Source organism: Scyliorhinus canicula, chromosome 8 (genome assembly GCF_902713615.1).
Source record: "Scyliorhinus canicula chromosome 8, sScyCan1.1, whole genome shotgun sequence".
NCBI lineage: Eukaryota > Metazoa > Chordata > Chondrichthyes > Carcharhiniformes > Scyliorhinidae > Scyliorhinus > Scyliorhinus canicula.
This window is the reverse complement of record NC_052153.1, coordinates 187262773-187280211: the sequence shown is the minus strand read 5'-3', so window position 1 is coordinate 187280211 and position 17439 is coordinate 187262773. Positions and strand designations below refer to the sequence as shown.

At 48.0% G+C, this 17439-nt stretch overlaps 1 protein-coding gene across 1 annotated transcript; it reads left to right on the top strand.

Moving 5' to 3' along the window:
* Window positions 1-223: 223 nt before the first annotated feature.
* LOC119970035 lies at window positions 224-15741 on the top strand. The gene is made up of 2 exons (XM_038803979.1): window positions 224-666; window positions 15343-15741. The coding sequence occupies exons 1-2, from the start codon at window positions 430-432 to the stop codon at window positions 15709-15711; spliced, it is 606 nt and encodes a 201-aa protein (XP_038659907.1). The 5' UTR covers window positions 224-429; the 3' UTR covers window positions 15712-15741.
* The last annotated feature ends 1698 nt before the right edge of the window (window positions 15742-17439 follow it).

The following is a 17439-nucleotide window of genomic DNA, read 5'->3' as shown; positions in this document are numbered from 1 at the left end:
ATCCATTTGCCCCCGACAGGAGAAGCTCATTTTGTTTGATAGGGCTTGGAGTGAGAAAGTTAGTCTGTGCAATAATTAACAAGGAATCGTCCCCAAATTTCTGTTGACGAGTGCAGATTTGATTTAATTCCTGTTGCCATAGCGTCGGAACACGGCCGAAACTGTTGTGCAGAATTGAGAATGCTGCTGTTTCAGGGCAGGTTCCAGCAGCAGGGCACAGAACCAGGTGTAAAAAAACTCTGTCACATTCATAAAAGGCATCTTACATCTGCGGCACTGGGTTGACAGTCAACGTTGAGAGTGGAGCAACAGCAATAATTAGGGCGACGAACCCTTCGGACAGATTTATTTTCAAGTATATCCCTCAGGGAAAGGGCGACCAGGCACCCAAGGCTTCCAGGTCAAGCGCCAGCCGTTCCCCGAGGCGAGATGGACAGTCTGGCGAATGATGCTGCTCCTGCTTGTTTGGTTCGAGATGGCCGGCTGCTCCAGGATGAAGACACCGCTTACTCAGTCTCCACCGCCTCGGAGTGCGGGGACAGGGAGGAGTTGAAGACGGGCAGGAGGAGCCTCAACAAGCAGGCGAACAAAGGGAAACCCTGGCGCAAACACGACGCTGCGTACGGTGACGGCGACGGGGTGAAACTCACCAAGGGCAAGAGCAAAGTAAGATCCCACACTGCAGCCCACCATCAAAGTAATATCAGAAGGAAGATCTTGCATTGATACCACTGCATTCCATAAGGCTACATTTTGATCTTTCTATTTGCATAGCATCATAGAATTTAGAGCGCAGAAGGAGGCCCACTTAAGCCCACACCTCCACCCCATCCCCGCAACCCCACCTAACCTTTTTACAGATTAATGCTCTTTTACAGTCACCATCGCATTGAATAAGTGGTTTTGGATGCGTATGAATGCAACATGTGGCTGTATAACTGGGCCCTGCACTGGCATTCAGAAAAAAGAATTTCCATTTATACATCACCGTTTATGACCTCAGGACATCCCAAAGTGCTTCCCATCCAATGAAGTGTAGTCTCTGTTATAATGGGGTGAGGCAGTGGTGTAGTGGTATTATCACTGGACTAGCAATCCAGAGACCCAGGATAATTCTCTGGGGCCCAGGGTTCGAATCCCACCAGGGCCGACGAAACCATTGTCAATTGATGTAAAAGCCCATCTGCTTCACAAGTGCCCTCCTGTCCTCCTGTCCGTACTTTGGCCTGGCCTACACAGCACTTAAATGGTCCACCCTCACTTCTAATGCAATTAGGGGTGGACAATATCATAGCATCATAGAAGTTAGAGCGCAGAAGGAGGCCTACTGAAGCCCACACCTCCACCCCATCCCCGTAACCCCACCTAATCTTTTTCGGACACGAAGGGTAATTTAGCATGGCCAATCCACCTCACCTGCACATCTTTGTGGGATTTCGGGAGGAAACCGGAGCACCCGGAGGAAACCCACGCAGACACGGGGAGAACGTGCAGACTCCACACAGACAGTGACCCGAGCCGGGAATCGAACCTGGGATCCTGGCGCTGCGAAGCAACAGTGCTAAACATTGTACTACTGTGCCGCCCTATTAACATTTTTTAAATGTATTTTTGTGAGGCCCCCAAAGCAACCTCCAAACCCTTCCCGCCCCTGGGAAAGGGCACCATCGACCCGACCGCACACACATAAAAAATTCCAGTTTGGCACCCTGGCAGTGCCATCTGGGTGCCAACAGACTGGCACCCAGGTGGCACGGCCAGGGCCCCAGGAAGGCATTGCCAGGGTGCACAGGTGGCACCAGCAGTGTCAGGGTGTCACCCTGGCCAAAGGGTATGCAGCTGAGGGCCTTCAATCCCCTGGGACACCCCCACAAGTGCCATTCTATCTGATCCCCGTCTGTGGCGACCAGGGCTGAGCGGCACTCGCCTGAAGCCTCCAAGGCCGAACACTCACATTAAATTAATTTTTTTTTAAATGTAGGAAAGGTACAGACCAATTTCTGCCCGGACCACCTCACCTCATCCCTTCGAAATGTTTGCTTGTGTTGGTGAGGAGATAAATATTGTCCAGGGCTGCGTTCTTTGGCTGGCGCTGTGGGATTATTACGACCATCCAGAGTTTTAATGTCTCATCGCAAAGGTGACAGGGAGTTCTCCCGCCATGCTGCAATGGACTGTCAGCCTAGATTGTGTGCTCTCGTGTCCGGCACCGAGCTATGGATCCGCCACATTCTGACAGAGTTATGAGCTATGGCTGACACCCGGTGTATGAAAGCCAATGGGACCCCATTGCAATATTCGGGTTTGGCATAGGTGCAGAATCACAAAGTCATAGAATGGTTCTCAATGGTGAGGTCAGAGTGACTGCCCTTGATGTCAAGGCAGCATTTGACCGATTATGGCATCAAGGAGCCAATGGGAATCAGGGGGAAACCTCCACTGGTTGGAGTCATGCCTGGCACAAAGGAAAATGGTCGTGGTGGTTGGAGATCAGTCATCTCAGTCCCCGGCCATCACTGCAGGGGTACCTGAGGGTAGTGTCCTAGGCCCAACAATCTGTAGCTACTTTGTCAGTGACCTTCCTTCCATCATCAGGTCAGAATTGGGGATGTTCCCAGATGACTGCACAATGCTCAGCACCATTCGCGACTCCTCAGATACTGAAGCAGTCCATGTCCAAATGCAGCAAGACTGGGACAATATCTAGGTTTGGGCTGACAAGTGGCAAGTAACATTCACACCACACAAGTGCCAATAAATGACTATCTCCAACAAGAGAAAATCAAACCTTGCTGATCAATGGCCTTACCATCACTGAATCCCCCACTATTAACATCCTGGGGGTTACCATTGACCAGAAAATGAACTTGACCCAGCCACATAAATACTGTGGCTACCAGGGCAGGTCGGAGGCTGGGAATCCTGCAGGGATTAACTCACCTCCTGACCCCCTCAAAGTCTATCCACCTTCTGCAAGGCACAAGCCAGGAGTGTGATGGAATACTCCCCACTTGCCTGGCTGAGTGCTGCTCCAACAACACTCAAGAAGCTCGGCACAATCCAGGACGAAGTAGCCCATTTGATTGGCACCTCTTCCACAAGCATTCACTCCCTCCACCACTGACGCACAGCAGCAGCCGTGTGCACCATCTACAACAGGGATGGGCAAACTTTTCCATGCAAGGGCCACATTCAGAAATTCACAATTCACAAAGAGCCGCATAGTATATTAAGTAAAATAATTACTTCACCCGGTTATGATTCTGGGCGCCTCATATAGAACATAGAACAGTACAGCACAGAACAGGCCCTTCGGCCCTCGACGTTGTGCCGAGCAATGATCACCCTACTCAAGTCAACGTATCCACCCTATACCAGTAAGTAACCCAACAGCCCCCCCCATTAACCTTAAAAATTTTTTAAAAAAAAAAAAATAATTTTTTTTAAAGAAAATTATTATTTTTTTTAATGACTTGGTGGGCCGCAGAAATACCTTTGGCGGGCCGCATGCGGCCCGTGGGCCGTAGTTTGCCCACCCCTGGTCTACAAGATGTACTGCAGGGACTCACCAAGGTTCCTTAGACAGTGCTTTCCAAATCCAAGATTGCTACCATCTAGAAGGGCAAGGGCAGCAGATACCTGGGAACCCCACCACCTGGAGGTTCCCCTCCAAGTTACTCACCACCCTGACTTGGAAATATAGAACATACAGTGCAAAAGGAGTGAATTTTGCAGCTTGCCACAGGCGCATTTGAAGGCAGGTGGGTTCGTAAAATAAAACAGGCGGTTAGCCAGCCACCTACCCACCCACTGCCCAACTGTGGGCCTATTGAAACCTTTGTGTGGCCAACTAATGATCATTTGAAGGCCTCGTTCTGCTTCAGCCACTAAATAACCTGTGGCAGGGGAAGACATTTAGGGGAGTGGTAGCGTAGTGGTATTGACTGGACCAGAAACCCCGGGTAATGCTCTGGGGACAAGGGTTCAAATCCCGCCACTGCAGATGGTGAAATTTGAATTCAATAAAAATCTGGGATTAAAAGTTTAATGATCACCAGGAAACCATAGCCGATTGTCGTAAAAACCCATCTGGTTCACTAATGTCCTTTAGGGAAGGAAATCCGCCGTCCTTACCTGGTCTGGCCTACATGTGACTCCCGACCCACAGCAATGTGGCTGACTCTTACCTGCCCCCTCAAGGGCAATTAGGGATGGGCACCCACTTCCCACTAACAAATCAATAAAAACAGGCAGCTTGGGATGGTGGGCAGGAAAGGGGGGTTTCCTTTGAGAGGGTCTCCAGCACCGATCAGAGGTATCCACTAAGATTGTAACCCTTTCCCCCACCACTTTGAGCCACGCTCCGGCCTCTGAAACACAGCCACTAAATAACCTGTGGCAGGGGAAGACAGCCTTCCCCTGTCTTGCTGAGGACTCTCCGTCAGGCCTGTCTGGAATTACCTGATGCCCAACCCACCATCAATGATTCTTCTTCTCTGTGGACTGCTTGCAGTCCCAGCAATGGCCACCATTTGATCCTGGGACTAATAATAATAATCGCTTATTGTCACGAGCAGGCTTCAATGAAGTTACTGTGATAAGCCCCGAGTCGCCACGTTCCGGCGCCTGTCCGGGGAGGCTGGTACGGGAATTGAACCCGTGCTGCTGGCTTTGTTCTGCATTACAAGCCAGCTGTTTATCCCACTGTGCTAAACCAGCCCCTACACACAGTCCCCGCCCAATCAGATTGGCCAACAGCTCTCTAGCGTGGAGCTTCCTCCCAGTTGGAGCGGAGGTGCCACTCTGAAACAATCAAGGCTGTCCCCACCCCCAGGAAAACCCACCCCCGAGTCAGGATGTTACGTGGCTTGGAGGGGAACTTGCAGTCGGATGGTGTTCCGTTGCACCTGCTGCCCATGACCTCCCAGGTGGTAGAGGTTGCAAGTTTGGAAGGTGCTGTTGTGTCCCGGTGAAGGACAGAGTAAATATTTAAACGGGTGGATTCAATGCTGATAAAGCGGGGCTGCTTTGTCCTGGATGACGTCGAGCTTCTTGAGTGTTGTTGGGGCTGCTCTCATCCAGGCAAGAGGAGAGTATTCCATTACACTCCTGACTTGTGCCTTGTAGATGCTGGTCTGACTTTGGGGAGACAGGAAGTGAGCTACTTGTTGCAGAATTCCCAATCTGCCCATGTAGCCACTCTATCCACGTGGCTGGTCCATTTCAGTCTGCTTTAATAACCCTTGCAGACAGCACATTCCAGATCAGGGACTCATAGAATTACATAGCACAGAAGGAGGCAATTTGATCATAGCATGATAAGAAATTGGAGCAAGACGAGGCCATTTGGCCTAGCAAGCCTGCTCCGCCATTCAATAAGATCATGGCTGATCTGACTCAGGCCTTAACTCCACTTTCCTGTCTGTCCCGTATATCCATTCACTCCCTTGTAAATCAAACTGCTGGAAATGCAAGTACATCCTTCCTTAAACAAGGAGACCAAAGCTGTACACAATACTCCAGGTGTGGTCTCAACAATTCCCTGTACAATTGTAGCAAGACCACCCTGCTTTTATACTTCATCCCCCTTGCAATAGAGTCCAACATTCCATTTGCCTTCCTAATTAGCTGCTTGGATCTGCATGCTAAACTCTTGTGATTCATGCACAAGGACACCCAGATCCATCTGTATTTCAGCATTCAGTCTCTCTTCATTAAAATAATGGTGATACTTTTACATTCATCCTGCCAAAATGGATAACCTCGCATTTTCCCACACCGTACACCATCCGCCAATTTTTTGTCCACTCGCTTAACCTACCCATATCCTTTCGCAGACATTTTGTGTCCTCCTCACAGTTTGCTTTCCTATCTATCTTTATATCAGCAAATTGGGCTACAATACAAGCGGGCTCTTCATTTTTAGTCATTAGTGTCAATTGTGAATAGTTGAAGCCTCAGCATTGATCCCAGCATTCCATTAGCTACATTTGGCAACTTGAAAATGACTTATTTATTCTGACTCTGTTTCCTGTTAGTTATCCAATCCTCTGTCTATGCTAATATGCTCCCCCCTCATGGCGAGGTCTTATCTTGAGGTGACACCTCTTATGTGACAGCTTATTGGAAATTCATGCACCCGCAAAGGATTCTTACAATTGGCCGCACAAGAGTTCCCTTTCACAAAACCATGTTGACTCTGCCCGATTGTATTCTGATTTTCTCTCTGTCCTACTGCACCAAACTTAATAATAGATTCTGGTATTTTCCCAATGACAGACGTTAGATGTCTCGGATCATGTTTTTGGGATCCTTAAGGGGGAGGGGGAGCAGCCCCAAGTCGTGGTCCACATAGGTACCAACGACATAGGTAGGAAAAGGGATAGGGATGTAAGGCAGGAATTCAGGGAGCTAGGGTGGAAACTTAGATCTAGGACAAACAGAGTTATTATCTCTGGGTTGTTACCCGTGCCACGTGCCAGCGAGACGAGGAATAGGGAGAGAGAGCAGTTGAACACATGGTGACAGGGATGGTGCAGGAGAGAGGGTTTCAGATTCCTGGATAATTGGGGCTCATTCTGGGGTAGGTGGGACCTCTACAAACGGGATGGTCTACACCTGGACCAGAGGGCTACCAATATCCTGGGGGGGGGGGGGGGGATTTGCTAATGCTCTTCAGGAGGGTTTAAACTAGTTCAGCAGGGGATTGGGAACCTGAATTGTAGCTGAATTGTAGCTCCAGTATACAGGAGGTTGAGAGTAGTGAGGTCATGAGTAAGGTTTCAAAGTTGCAGGACTGTACCGGCAGGCAGGAAGGTGGTTTAAAGTGTGTCTTCTTCAACGCCAGGAGCATCCGGAATAAGGTGGGTGAACCTGCGGCATGCGTTGGTACCTGGGACTTCGATGTTGTGGCCATTTCGGAGACATGGATAGAGCAGGGAAAGGAATGGTTGTTGCAGGTGCCTGGATTTAGATATTTCAGTAAGCTTGGTTTGCCTTTTATGTCTTCTGTTGTGTATTTATGTTTGTTCCTAGTTGGAACAAGGTCACTTTAAGAGTCTGATCACGTGATGTATTGATGACATCACCGGCCATTTGTGTGGGCAAATGGGCAATCTATCCTAACACCCTGTAGAGTAAACACCTTTCCAATACATAAAGCTCTTGTTGGTTTGTACCTTTGTGGTCTTCAAGTCTATCCTTTAAAAATACCACAAAGAAAACTGGCGATGAGGAGGTCGGAACCACGATATCAGACACCCGGAAAAGTAAAAGAAAATATAGAAAAATCGTCAATCTGTGCACAGGTATTCGAAAAGGGACAAAGAAGCTGAAAACTTCACAACACCAAAGCTGATGATTGAGGGGTGTCAAATATCGCTAGCAGCCATCGAAGGATCCAAAATGTAACTGTAGATTTTGGAGGTAACAACATTGAAAAGAAGCTCGCCATGTGCTCTGCCCGGAAAGATCGGGAACAGTTCAGGGAGCACTGTAAGTAGCAAGTACCCTGCAACAATAGTTTAGAACTGGGGTGTTCCAAAACCTGGAAGGAAACAGGTTGAGCTCAGGGGTACCTTGTTTGAAATAAGAAGCAAAGTAGTGCTAAAAGTTTTGTAACACATCGTGCTTACGCAAGCCCCTGTATGATGAGAACACCAAGCGGTGCAGCTCATTTACTGAAAGATTTGATTATTTTGTTCAAGCTAACAAAATTGCTGCTGTAGTCCCAACTTTTCTCAGTACAATGGGGGTGGGTGGGAGGAACAATCAACCTCCTGCGATGTCTGGAGCAGCCAGAAAAACCAGGCTCGAAAACCTATGATGAGATTGTGAAGATACTGCAGGGCCACTTCTGACCTAAACCTTTACTCATCGCCAAGAGAATCAAGTTCTATAAGCGGAACCAACAAGAAGGTGACTCAATTACATGAATTGTAGGTACTTTTAAAGTATTAGCTGAATACTGTGAATTTGGAGATGTCTTGAACGACACCATTAAAGACAGACTAGTGCGTGGGTTAAGAAGTGAAGCTATACAAAAAGGGCTGTCAACAGAAAGCAACTTAAACCTAAAGAAGGGTTTAGAAGTCACAATCTCTATGGAATTAACAGCTAAGGAAGCCCAATTAAGTTTGAGCACTGGAGACCCTAAAACGTTGACTGAGACCCGAACAGGGGGCTGGTTTAGCACACTGGGCTAAATCGCTGGCTTTGAAAGCAGACCAAGGCAGGCCAGCAGCACGGTTCAATTCCCATACCAGCCTCCCCGAACAGGCGCCGGAATGTGGCGACTAGGGGCTTTTCACAGTAACTTCATTAAAGCCTACTTGTGACAATAAGCGATTTTCATTTTTATTTTCAACACAGATACAGGTTTGAAATTGCCACCGACGTGCAAAAACTGGGCACACAGCAGCTGACTGCTGGAGCAAAGATACAAAATGCAGGAATTGTGGTAAAAAGATTATGGTGTTCGGGCCGGAAAGTGGAGCTGAGTCCACAAAAGATCAACTATGATCTCATTGAATGGCGGAGCAGGCCCGAGGGGCCAGATGGCCTACTCCTGCTCCTAGATCTTATGTTCTTTACTAGACGGACAGCCATGAAAATGGAGGTGGACACTGGAGGAGCAGTTTCGTTGCTAACTGGAAATGTTTACAAAGAGAAACTACCAACAAATCATCCTAAAACTGAAAGATAACACTTAAAACTTACACCGGGGAAGTGGTTCCTTTGAGGGGCCATATCGATGTAAATATGCAGCTAAACGGACAGACCGCAGACTGCACATCATTGAATGTAACTATGCAACCTGAATGGGGAGAACATGGCTGGAGAGACTCAAACTAAACTGGGTCGAGGTGAATCTCATGTTGGAGTTCGAAGCAAGTCTACTGAAGACTTTAAAGAAACATACGGCTTTCTTTCATGACGAGCTGGAAAGCATTAAATGGATCTCAGTCAAGCTAAGGATTAAGGTAGAAAGCCAAGCAAGATGCTTAAAGGTTAGGTCAATGCCAAACACCATCAGGCCGAAGGTCAAGGAAGAATTAGAGAGACTGGTCTAGACGGGGATCCTTGAACCCGTTAATGTTCGCAAACCCGGGGTTAAAGGCATGTGTCACGCAAAGACTCGAAGTGTCCGTACAGGCTGATTGTCTCCTCTGGGGAATGAGGGTCGCCATTCTGCCATTGTGAAGTAACCAACTTCATGAAGGTCGTTGCGGGATAGTAAGGATGGAGGAGATATCCAGAAGCTATTTTTGACAGTCAGGTCTCGATAGCAAAATCGAGGAGAAGGTGGGTATTTGTTCGACTTCTGCAAAGTGTCAATACCTGCCGCCACGAGCACCATTACACCCCTGGGAATGGCCAGAAGGGCCGTGACAAAGGGTTCATGCACATTACGGCGGATCATTCGGCATTGTAGTAGATGCGCATTCAAAATTGTCTGAAGTCATCATTATGAAGACTACGTCCTCGGAAAGAACAATAGAAAGACTGGGTGAGACCTTTGCAAGATGTGGGTACCCTGAACAACTCGTCAGCATCAATGGGCCACAGTTCATTTCACAGGAATTCACAAATTATCTAAAGGGGAAGGGACTCCAACACATCCGCTCCTTACCATCCTGCCTCAAATGAAAAGATTTGTTCAGACAATGAATCATTCATTAAAGGTCATTCATGAGCGAGGATCATTGTCAATTCCTGATGACACACAGGAATACAACACATTCGGCAACCCAAAGTTCTCAGATTACTCGCAGGTAAAATGTGTTTGATCTGCTGAAGCCGCCTCAGACAAGAGAAATTGTTGAGAGGAAACACCAAAATCATGTTTGTGATGTGAGAACAGGGCTAAACGCCGTGTTTTTCAGAAAGGTCAGGGTGTATTGGCAAGGAACTACACCGCCAGTGAGAAGTGGATACCTGTCATTGTGTGAGCTCAGACAGGACCGGTCTCCTACACCATTCAAACTCAGGGTGATACAGTGCTGAGGAGACATACTGACCAACTTTTAGCAACTAGAACTAGTCTGTCAGAGACAGAGTCAACCGAGAGTCCGCAACAAACTGTGCCAGGTGAAGACCTGGAGATTCCTGAGAACCTGACAATAGCAGAAACAACTGTGGAAGACAGTACCCCAGATGAGAACACTTCAACACAAAGCCAACCTCTGAACACCATGTCTACTCCGCTTGAGGCAACTATGGACAATGTCCAAACCAGTCTTAGGATAAGAGGTAGAAAATTTAAAACAGAGTTGAAGAGAAACTACTTCTCCCAAAGGGTTGTGAATCTGTAGAATTCGCGACCCCAAAGTGCAGTCGATGTAGGGACAGTGAGTAAATTTAAGGAGGAGTTAAACAGATTTTTAATTGGTAATGGGTTGAAGGGTTATGGAGAATGGGCAGGACAGTCGAGTTAAGGCCAGGATGAGATCAGCCATGATCGAATGGCGGAGAAGACCCGCTGGGCCAAATGGCCTAATTCTGCTCCTTATGAATTAAAAACAACAGAGATTCGCTGGCAACCATACAGAAATTGACGTCCTCCGAAATGTCTAACTTATTGACTGTTGTGTTTATTAATTATTCACATTGTAAATTTAACGTTAAAGTTATATTGTGTTTCATGGCAGGAACCTATATATATAAGGGGAGGAAAGTATTGTGTATTCATGTTTGTTCTTAGTTCTTAGAACAAAGTCACTTTCAGAGTCTGATCACATGACGTATTGAAGATATCATCGGATGGTCTATCAAACAGCCGGTAGAGTAAATACCTTTCCAATAAAGCTCTTGCTTGTTTCAACCTTCGTGGCCGGCAAGTCGATCTTTTGAAAATACCACATCTTCTACTGTGAAGGTAGCTACAAAATACTTGTTGGATGTCTCTACCATTTCCTCAATTCCCCAGAATCACACTCTAAGGGATAATACTCACTTTAGATCCTTTTTTGCATTTACATTGTTGCCGAAGACAAGACGGGGGAGATGGTGGTGTGATGTAATTGAGTAACCCGGAGGTCCAGGCTGATGGTCTGGGGACGTGGGTTTGAATTAAATTTAATTATCAAAATCTGGAATGGGAAGCTGGAAACAGAGGCCTGAATTTATTGCATTACTGTGCTTGGATGAAAAATGTCCCAAGGTGGTTCACTGAAACACAATCAAGACAAGGAGATTGAAACGAAGATGATGGGCGGGATTCTCCGCCGGCGGGATGGGACCGGCCGGCGTAACAGAGAATCCCGCTGGCCGGTCGGGGTTAGAAATGTGACGCGGTGGGGTGGAGAATCCAACCCGATAATCTCAAAGCGTGACCAAGTGCTGAATCGGAAATTGCCTGTTCCAAATGTCAGCCACGGCTAAGTTATACTCCTCCCTGAGTCAGAAAGTTCTGGTTTAAATCCCAGAAGACCATAAGAAATAGAAGCAGAATTAGGCCACTCGGCCCATCGAGTCTGCTTCCGCCATTCAATCATGGCTGATATTTTTCACATCCCCATTCTCCTGCCTTCTCCCCATAACCCCGATCCCCTTATTAATCAAGAACCTATCTATCTGTGTCATAAAGACACTCAGTGATTAGGCCTCCACGGCTTCTGCGGTAAAGAGTTCCACAGATTCACCACCCTCTGGCTGAAGAAATTCCTCCTCATCTCTGTTTTAAAGGATCGTCCCTTTAGTCTGAGATTCTGTCCTCTGGTTCTAGTTTTTCCTACAAGTGGGAACATTCTATCCACATCTACTCTACCCAGGGTTTGAGTCCAGAAATGTACGCTGACACTCCTGTGCAGCACTGAGGGAGCCCTGCACTACAATGATGATTGTATGTGGATTCTAAAAAGTGAGGTGAGGAGGCCGAGGCGATTTACATTCTGCTTAAATGAATGTAAAAGATCCTATTGCACTACTTTGAAGAAGAACTTGTGTCCTGACCAATACTAACCCCTTCAGCAACATCACAAAAATCAACTGATAATCTGTTCATTATTGCATTTCTGTTTGTAGGGGCCGGCTGTGCGCAAATTGATGGCTGAGTTTCCTCAATTACAATGATGACTACACTTTGAAAGTACTTCCTTGGCTGTAATCTGCATTGAGACTTCTGAAAGGTGCTATATAAATGCAAGTCTTCCTTTTCTGTACGATTGTCTTCTTTTTAGCCATTCCCTTGGAGTCGAGGATGACTCAATGATGATTGTATGTGGATTCTAAAAAGTGAGGTGAGGAGGCCGAGGCGATTTAAAAAAAGTTAATTTACGGGATGTGGGCGTCGCTGGTTAGGCCAGCATTTATTGCCCATCCCTAATTGCCCTTCAGAAGATGGTGGTGAGTTGCCTTCTTGAACTGCTGCAGTCCCTGAGGTGTGGGTACACCCACTGTGCTGTTAGGGAGAGAGTTCCAGGATTTTGTCCCAGCGGCAGTGAAGGAGCGGCGATATATTTCCAAGTCAGGGCGGTGAGTGACTTGGAATCAACCTCCAGGTGGTGGATTCCCAGGTATCTGCTACTCTTGTCCTTCTTTGGAAGGTGCTGTCTAAGGAACCTTGGTGGGTTGCTACAGTGCATCTTGCAGATGCCACTGTTTGTCGGTGGTGGAGGGTTTGAATGTTTGTGGAAGGGGGAGAAGTCAAGTGGGGCTGCTTTGTCCTGGATGGTGTTGAGCTTCTTGAGTGTTGTTGGAGCTGCACTCATCCAGGCAAGTGGAGAGTATTCCATTCCACTCCTGCCTTGTGCCTTTTAGATGGTGGACAGGCTTTGGAGGGGTCAGGAGGTGAGTTACTCGCCGTATATTCCAAGCCTAAGGAAGGACCTCCAGAGTATGGGACCTTCTCGCTGACGGCATGAGCAGCAATGGTAGGATGAAGGCAATGGGGTTCCTGCACAATGACCAGAACTGAACTTGCACTAGAAGCTCAACTGGTGACCGAATTCCGGGATATGGACAGTCTGGTTCAGTCTTAGACAATGGCTGTAATTTACTCCCCCCCACCCCCTGGCCAGCTGCCAGCCTTTCAAATCCTTGTTCGGGGGGCGCGAAGGGCTGGAAAGTTCTGGCCAATGACTGGGGAAAGGGATGAAGTCGGTGGGTAGGATACTGAGTTTGTGGCAGGTTTGGAATTTCAAAGCTTCAGTCCTCCCAATGGTTAATTGGAGGACATTTCAGCTCATTCAGCAACCCGGAGAGTCAGTGGGTGCAATCGAATGGAAAGTGCCTTTTAGTGGTAGGTTTTGCTGGGCGTTTCTCGTCAGCTCAGTCAGTGAGTTTCCCACTTCTATCTAACCACACCTCGTCACTTTTTTGGGCCCTGGGGCGTTTCTCCCCAGGTCGGCCCCCACTTAGAATTATTTTCACCATTGGGGAGCTGAACTTTCTGGCCAGACCGGCTCCTCATTTTGAAAGGGTGTCCTGATCTCTAAGTGAGTTTGTGGGTCCCCTACACCCCACATCCATGGGCAATGTCACCCCCACACACACGCATGGGAATTCTCCACTGGATGAAAGCAAATTACTGCGGATGCTGGAATCTGAAACGAAAGGGAAAATGCTGGAAAACCTCAGCAAGAAATCTCAGAGAAAAGAGCTAATGTTTCGAGTCCGATGACTCTTTGTCATCTCCTCCCATCCACCCCTCCCAAGTGATGACCTTCTGTTATGAGGTCCCTGGGGGTCCCCCCTCTTCAACCCCCAACCTTTCAGGCCCCCCACCCTTCTACCTCCTCAACCTCCCAGAGGCCCTTTTCTTACCTACCCCGCACCAGCCCCACCCTTCATACACCCCTCCACCTTCTTTCATGGGCATGGCCGCTCTCACGTGGACATCCTCGCACTGCCACCCGGGACCCGGGCAGTGCTAGTGTGGCAGTGCCAAGGTGCCAGCCTGGCAGTGTCAAGGTGCCCACATTCCAGGAGGAAGGCCAGGGACCACTCTGCCTATCCCAGACCACTCAGGGGCCTCCGATGGCCTGGGATGCCTCCCGGGTGCCGTTCTATTTGTGTGAAGCCGTACTGAACGGCGCCCAACTCGGGCTTCCCTGGGAGCCAGTAGATGCCAGGTGAGCTCGCAGAAGTAGGTTTATAACTGACTTAAGTGAGTGCTTCTTGGCCAAACCCATTGTGGGCAGGATCCTGATCTCGACGCCTCTGGGTGGATCTCACGAGATGTACTCGGTGCCGGGAAGCCCGCGGCCGGCAGGTCGCGCCCAATGTAGTTAGTGATGTAGTTCAACATTTAATTTGCCTTTGTTAATTGCACCTTCAGAGTGATTGGTCATGTTTAATGGTAGGCCTTTCTCCATCTCATAATCCAAAATAGTTGTTAATTTTTCTCTTTTAATGTGGTGTACCCTTGCAATGACTCCCATCTCCCACTGTTCCCTGATCACTGAAGTTGATAGGGTAGAGAGGAGAGAGACAGAGAGAACTAATCCTCTGGCTAGGCAGTCAGGAACAAGAGGTCATAACCTTATAATTAGAGCAATCGGTCATTCACAGGTGATGTCAGGAAGTATTCTTCACAGAAAGGCCAGTGGAAATCTGGAACTCTCCTTGAAAGCTCGTTGAGGTTGGGCGTCAATTAAAAATTTGGGATCTGAGATCGATGGACGTTTGGTCGGAAGGTTATTCCAGGATATGGAATTAAATGGAGTTAAGATACAGGTCACAGAATGTTTCAAAATGAGGCCATTCAGCCCATCATATCTGCACTAGCTCTCTGCAGGAGTAATTTCCCTCGTGCCACTGCCCTGCCTTCTCCCATAACCATTCGCACTCTTCCATTTCGGTTATCAATCCAATGCCCTCTTGAATGCCTAGATTGAACCTGCCTACACCACACACTCAGGCAGGGCATTCCAGTCCCTAACCACTCGCCACGTGAAGATTCTCCTCATGTCGCCATTGCATCTTTCGGCAGTTACCCTAAATCTGTGACCTCTTGTTCTTGATCCATCCGCCAATGGGAATAGTTTCTTCCCATCAACTCTGTCCAGGCCCCTTGTGATTTTGAATACGTTTATCAAATCTCCTCCCAACCTTTTCTTCTGCGAGGAGGCCAATCCTAACTTCTCCGATCTGAGGTTCCTCATCCCTGGGACACGAGCAGCCGTGATCTAATTGAATGGTGGAAGAGGCTTGAGGAATTAAATAGCCTCTTCCTGTCCCTATGCGCTAGAGGTAGAGAACACCGATGTATCTTGTGCACGGTTGTACTTGAGTAGAATACACCTACACAGCCTGTGCACTGCTGTACGCTCGGGGCCAAGGTTTCTCTCTCTCTCTGAAGGTCTGAAATACTGACTGCCAGCCTCTTTTGTCATTTGCCAGACGCACCTCTCCAAGCCGTACCTGAAGAGGCCGGAGAAAACCAAGAGCCGGAAGAAGGTGGTGGCCGCCAGGAGGAAGTACCGCCGCCGGACCCCCAAGCAGAAATGGAACACCAGCTCAGCCAGCGACGAGGACGGTGACAGCCTGGGTTTCAGGCACCGGCGGCCAAACGCTTCCAAGTTCAGCAAGATCGGCCCCAACTCCTGCGTGTTCCTGCCTGTGCCGGAGGACATTTTCATTGAGGACATGCTGTCCGACAACCCACAGTACAGAAGTAACTCGCAGCTCAAGTCTGTGGAGTACTGGAGCAGTGTTGCTGCTGAACTGCCTCCCTATCAGGGTCCGTGGAGACCAAGAAGATATTATTGATGAGATTTTTATTGGACGAACATAGGTAGCAGGGAATTTGTCATAAAGACGGATTTTTCACCCCCCCCCCCCCCCACAACCCCCACCCCACCCCGTGAACAGATATGTATTAATAAAAAAAAAACTTTTCATTTTACTAAATCTCTTCCCAAATTGGAATTAAATATTTGTCTTGCATATAAATACCCACAGATCGTTGAGCAGGATAAACAAAAGGATGTGGGGGAGTGGGATCTGAGATTAGAGCAGGTACGTCCAGTTACAGGCCTCGCACCCATACTGATGCACTGGATCCAGTGACTGGCTAGGCTGTAAGTACTTTAGTGTTAACCTCTTTTAAATGGGTTTTTTATTGTTGTCCGTCGGGTGACAGGCTTAAGAAAGGCCAGACGACACGTCTGTTATTGAACATTCGCAGCAGGCCATTCAGCCTCCTGAGCCGTCCCACCTATCAGTTAGTTTACCTATTGCAGGAAAGGGAGCCAGGTTGCCGAAGCTTTTAACCTTGCACTCATCGGGACAAACACAGGAATGCCAAATTTCAAAGAGAAACCACAACGTTTCATACCACGGGGGGAAAGGTTGCGAAACGCAAAACGAAACGTTTACTCTCAGAAGCGATTCCAGGGTTGGGCAGCGCCCGCTGAGCAATCCCGAGTGCGGCGCTCGCTACACTAACAGCCAATCTGAAATGATCAGTCGAGCTCGTAACGTGGGTCATTCAGGCTTGCGAAAAGCCACGTACATTTATATGCAGGGACTCGTCGTCTATAAACGAAAGGAGACCTTGCATCTTTTTTGAATTACCTGGGAGTATGGGAGCCTATGTTCTCTATCTTTCTCCATGGTAACATGCTAGCTAATCCGAGTCAACTCAATCCGAGTCCAAAGATGTGCGGGTTAGGTGGATTGGCCATGCTAAATTGCCCGTAGTGTCCTAATAAAAGTAAGGTTAAGGGGGGGGGGGGTTGTTGGATTGCGGGTATGGGGTGGATGCGTGGGTTTGATAGGGTGATCATGGCTCGGCACAACATTGAGGGCCGAAGGGCCTGTTCTGTGCTGTACTGTTCTATGTTCTATGTTCTAACCTGCTAACCAATCAACCAAAATGTTTTGATTGTTTGAAATTTGGCATTCTTGTGTTTGTCCTGATGAGTGCAAGATGAAAAGCTTCCACAGCGTGTCTCTTTTTTCAACGATATTCAAGTTCTGTATTACTAAGCGACAGATTATAGCTGATCTGTACACCAGTTCAATTTTCTTGCCTTTGATCTTTATCGCTTGATACCTTTACCCAACACAATTCTCCATCTCTCAGTCTTAAAATATTTGACTGTTCCCCCTGCCCCAAAGCATTTTGAGTACCAGAATGGAGGACCATGCCTCCAGGCACCAATCCCCCTCCAGTGACCTCGCTGATGAATATGGGCACTGGGTGTTAGAAAGCTGGGCGGGAGCAGAGATAATTTGGGCCCAATCACTGTGTGCGCACACATACTGTGGAAGTGTTCCTGGCTTGTCACCTTTGACAGGAGCCTAGATTGTTTCCTCCTCCCAATGTTGAGACCAATTGTAATGGCCCCTGAGGTAATATTTGAAGTGTTCACCTTGATCAAGGATTGCTATGGCATTGGAAGGTCCAGAAACTTCTGATAGCTCAGAAATAGGAGTCCTTGCTAATGGTCCCACCTGCGAACGAGAGCAATTAGCTCTGTACTTACCCAGATT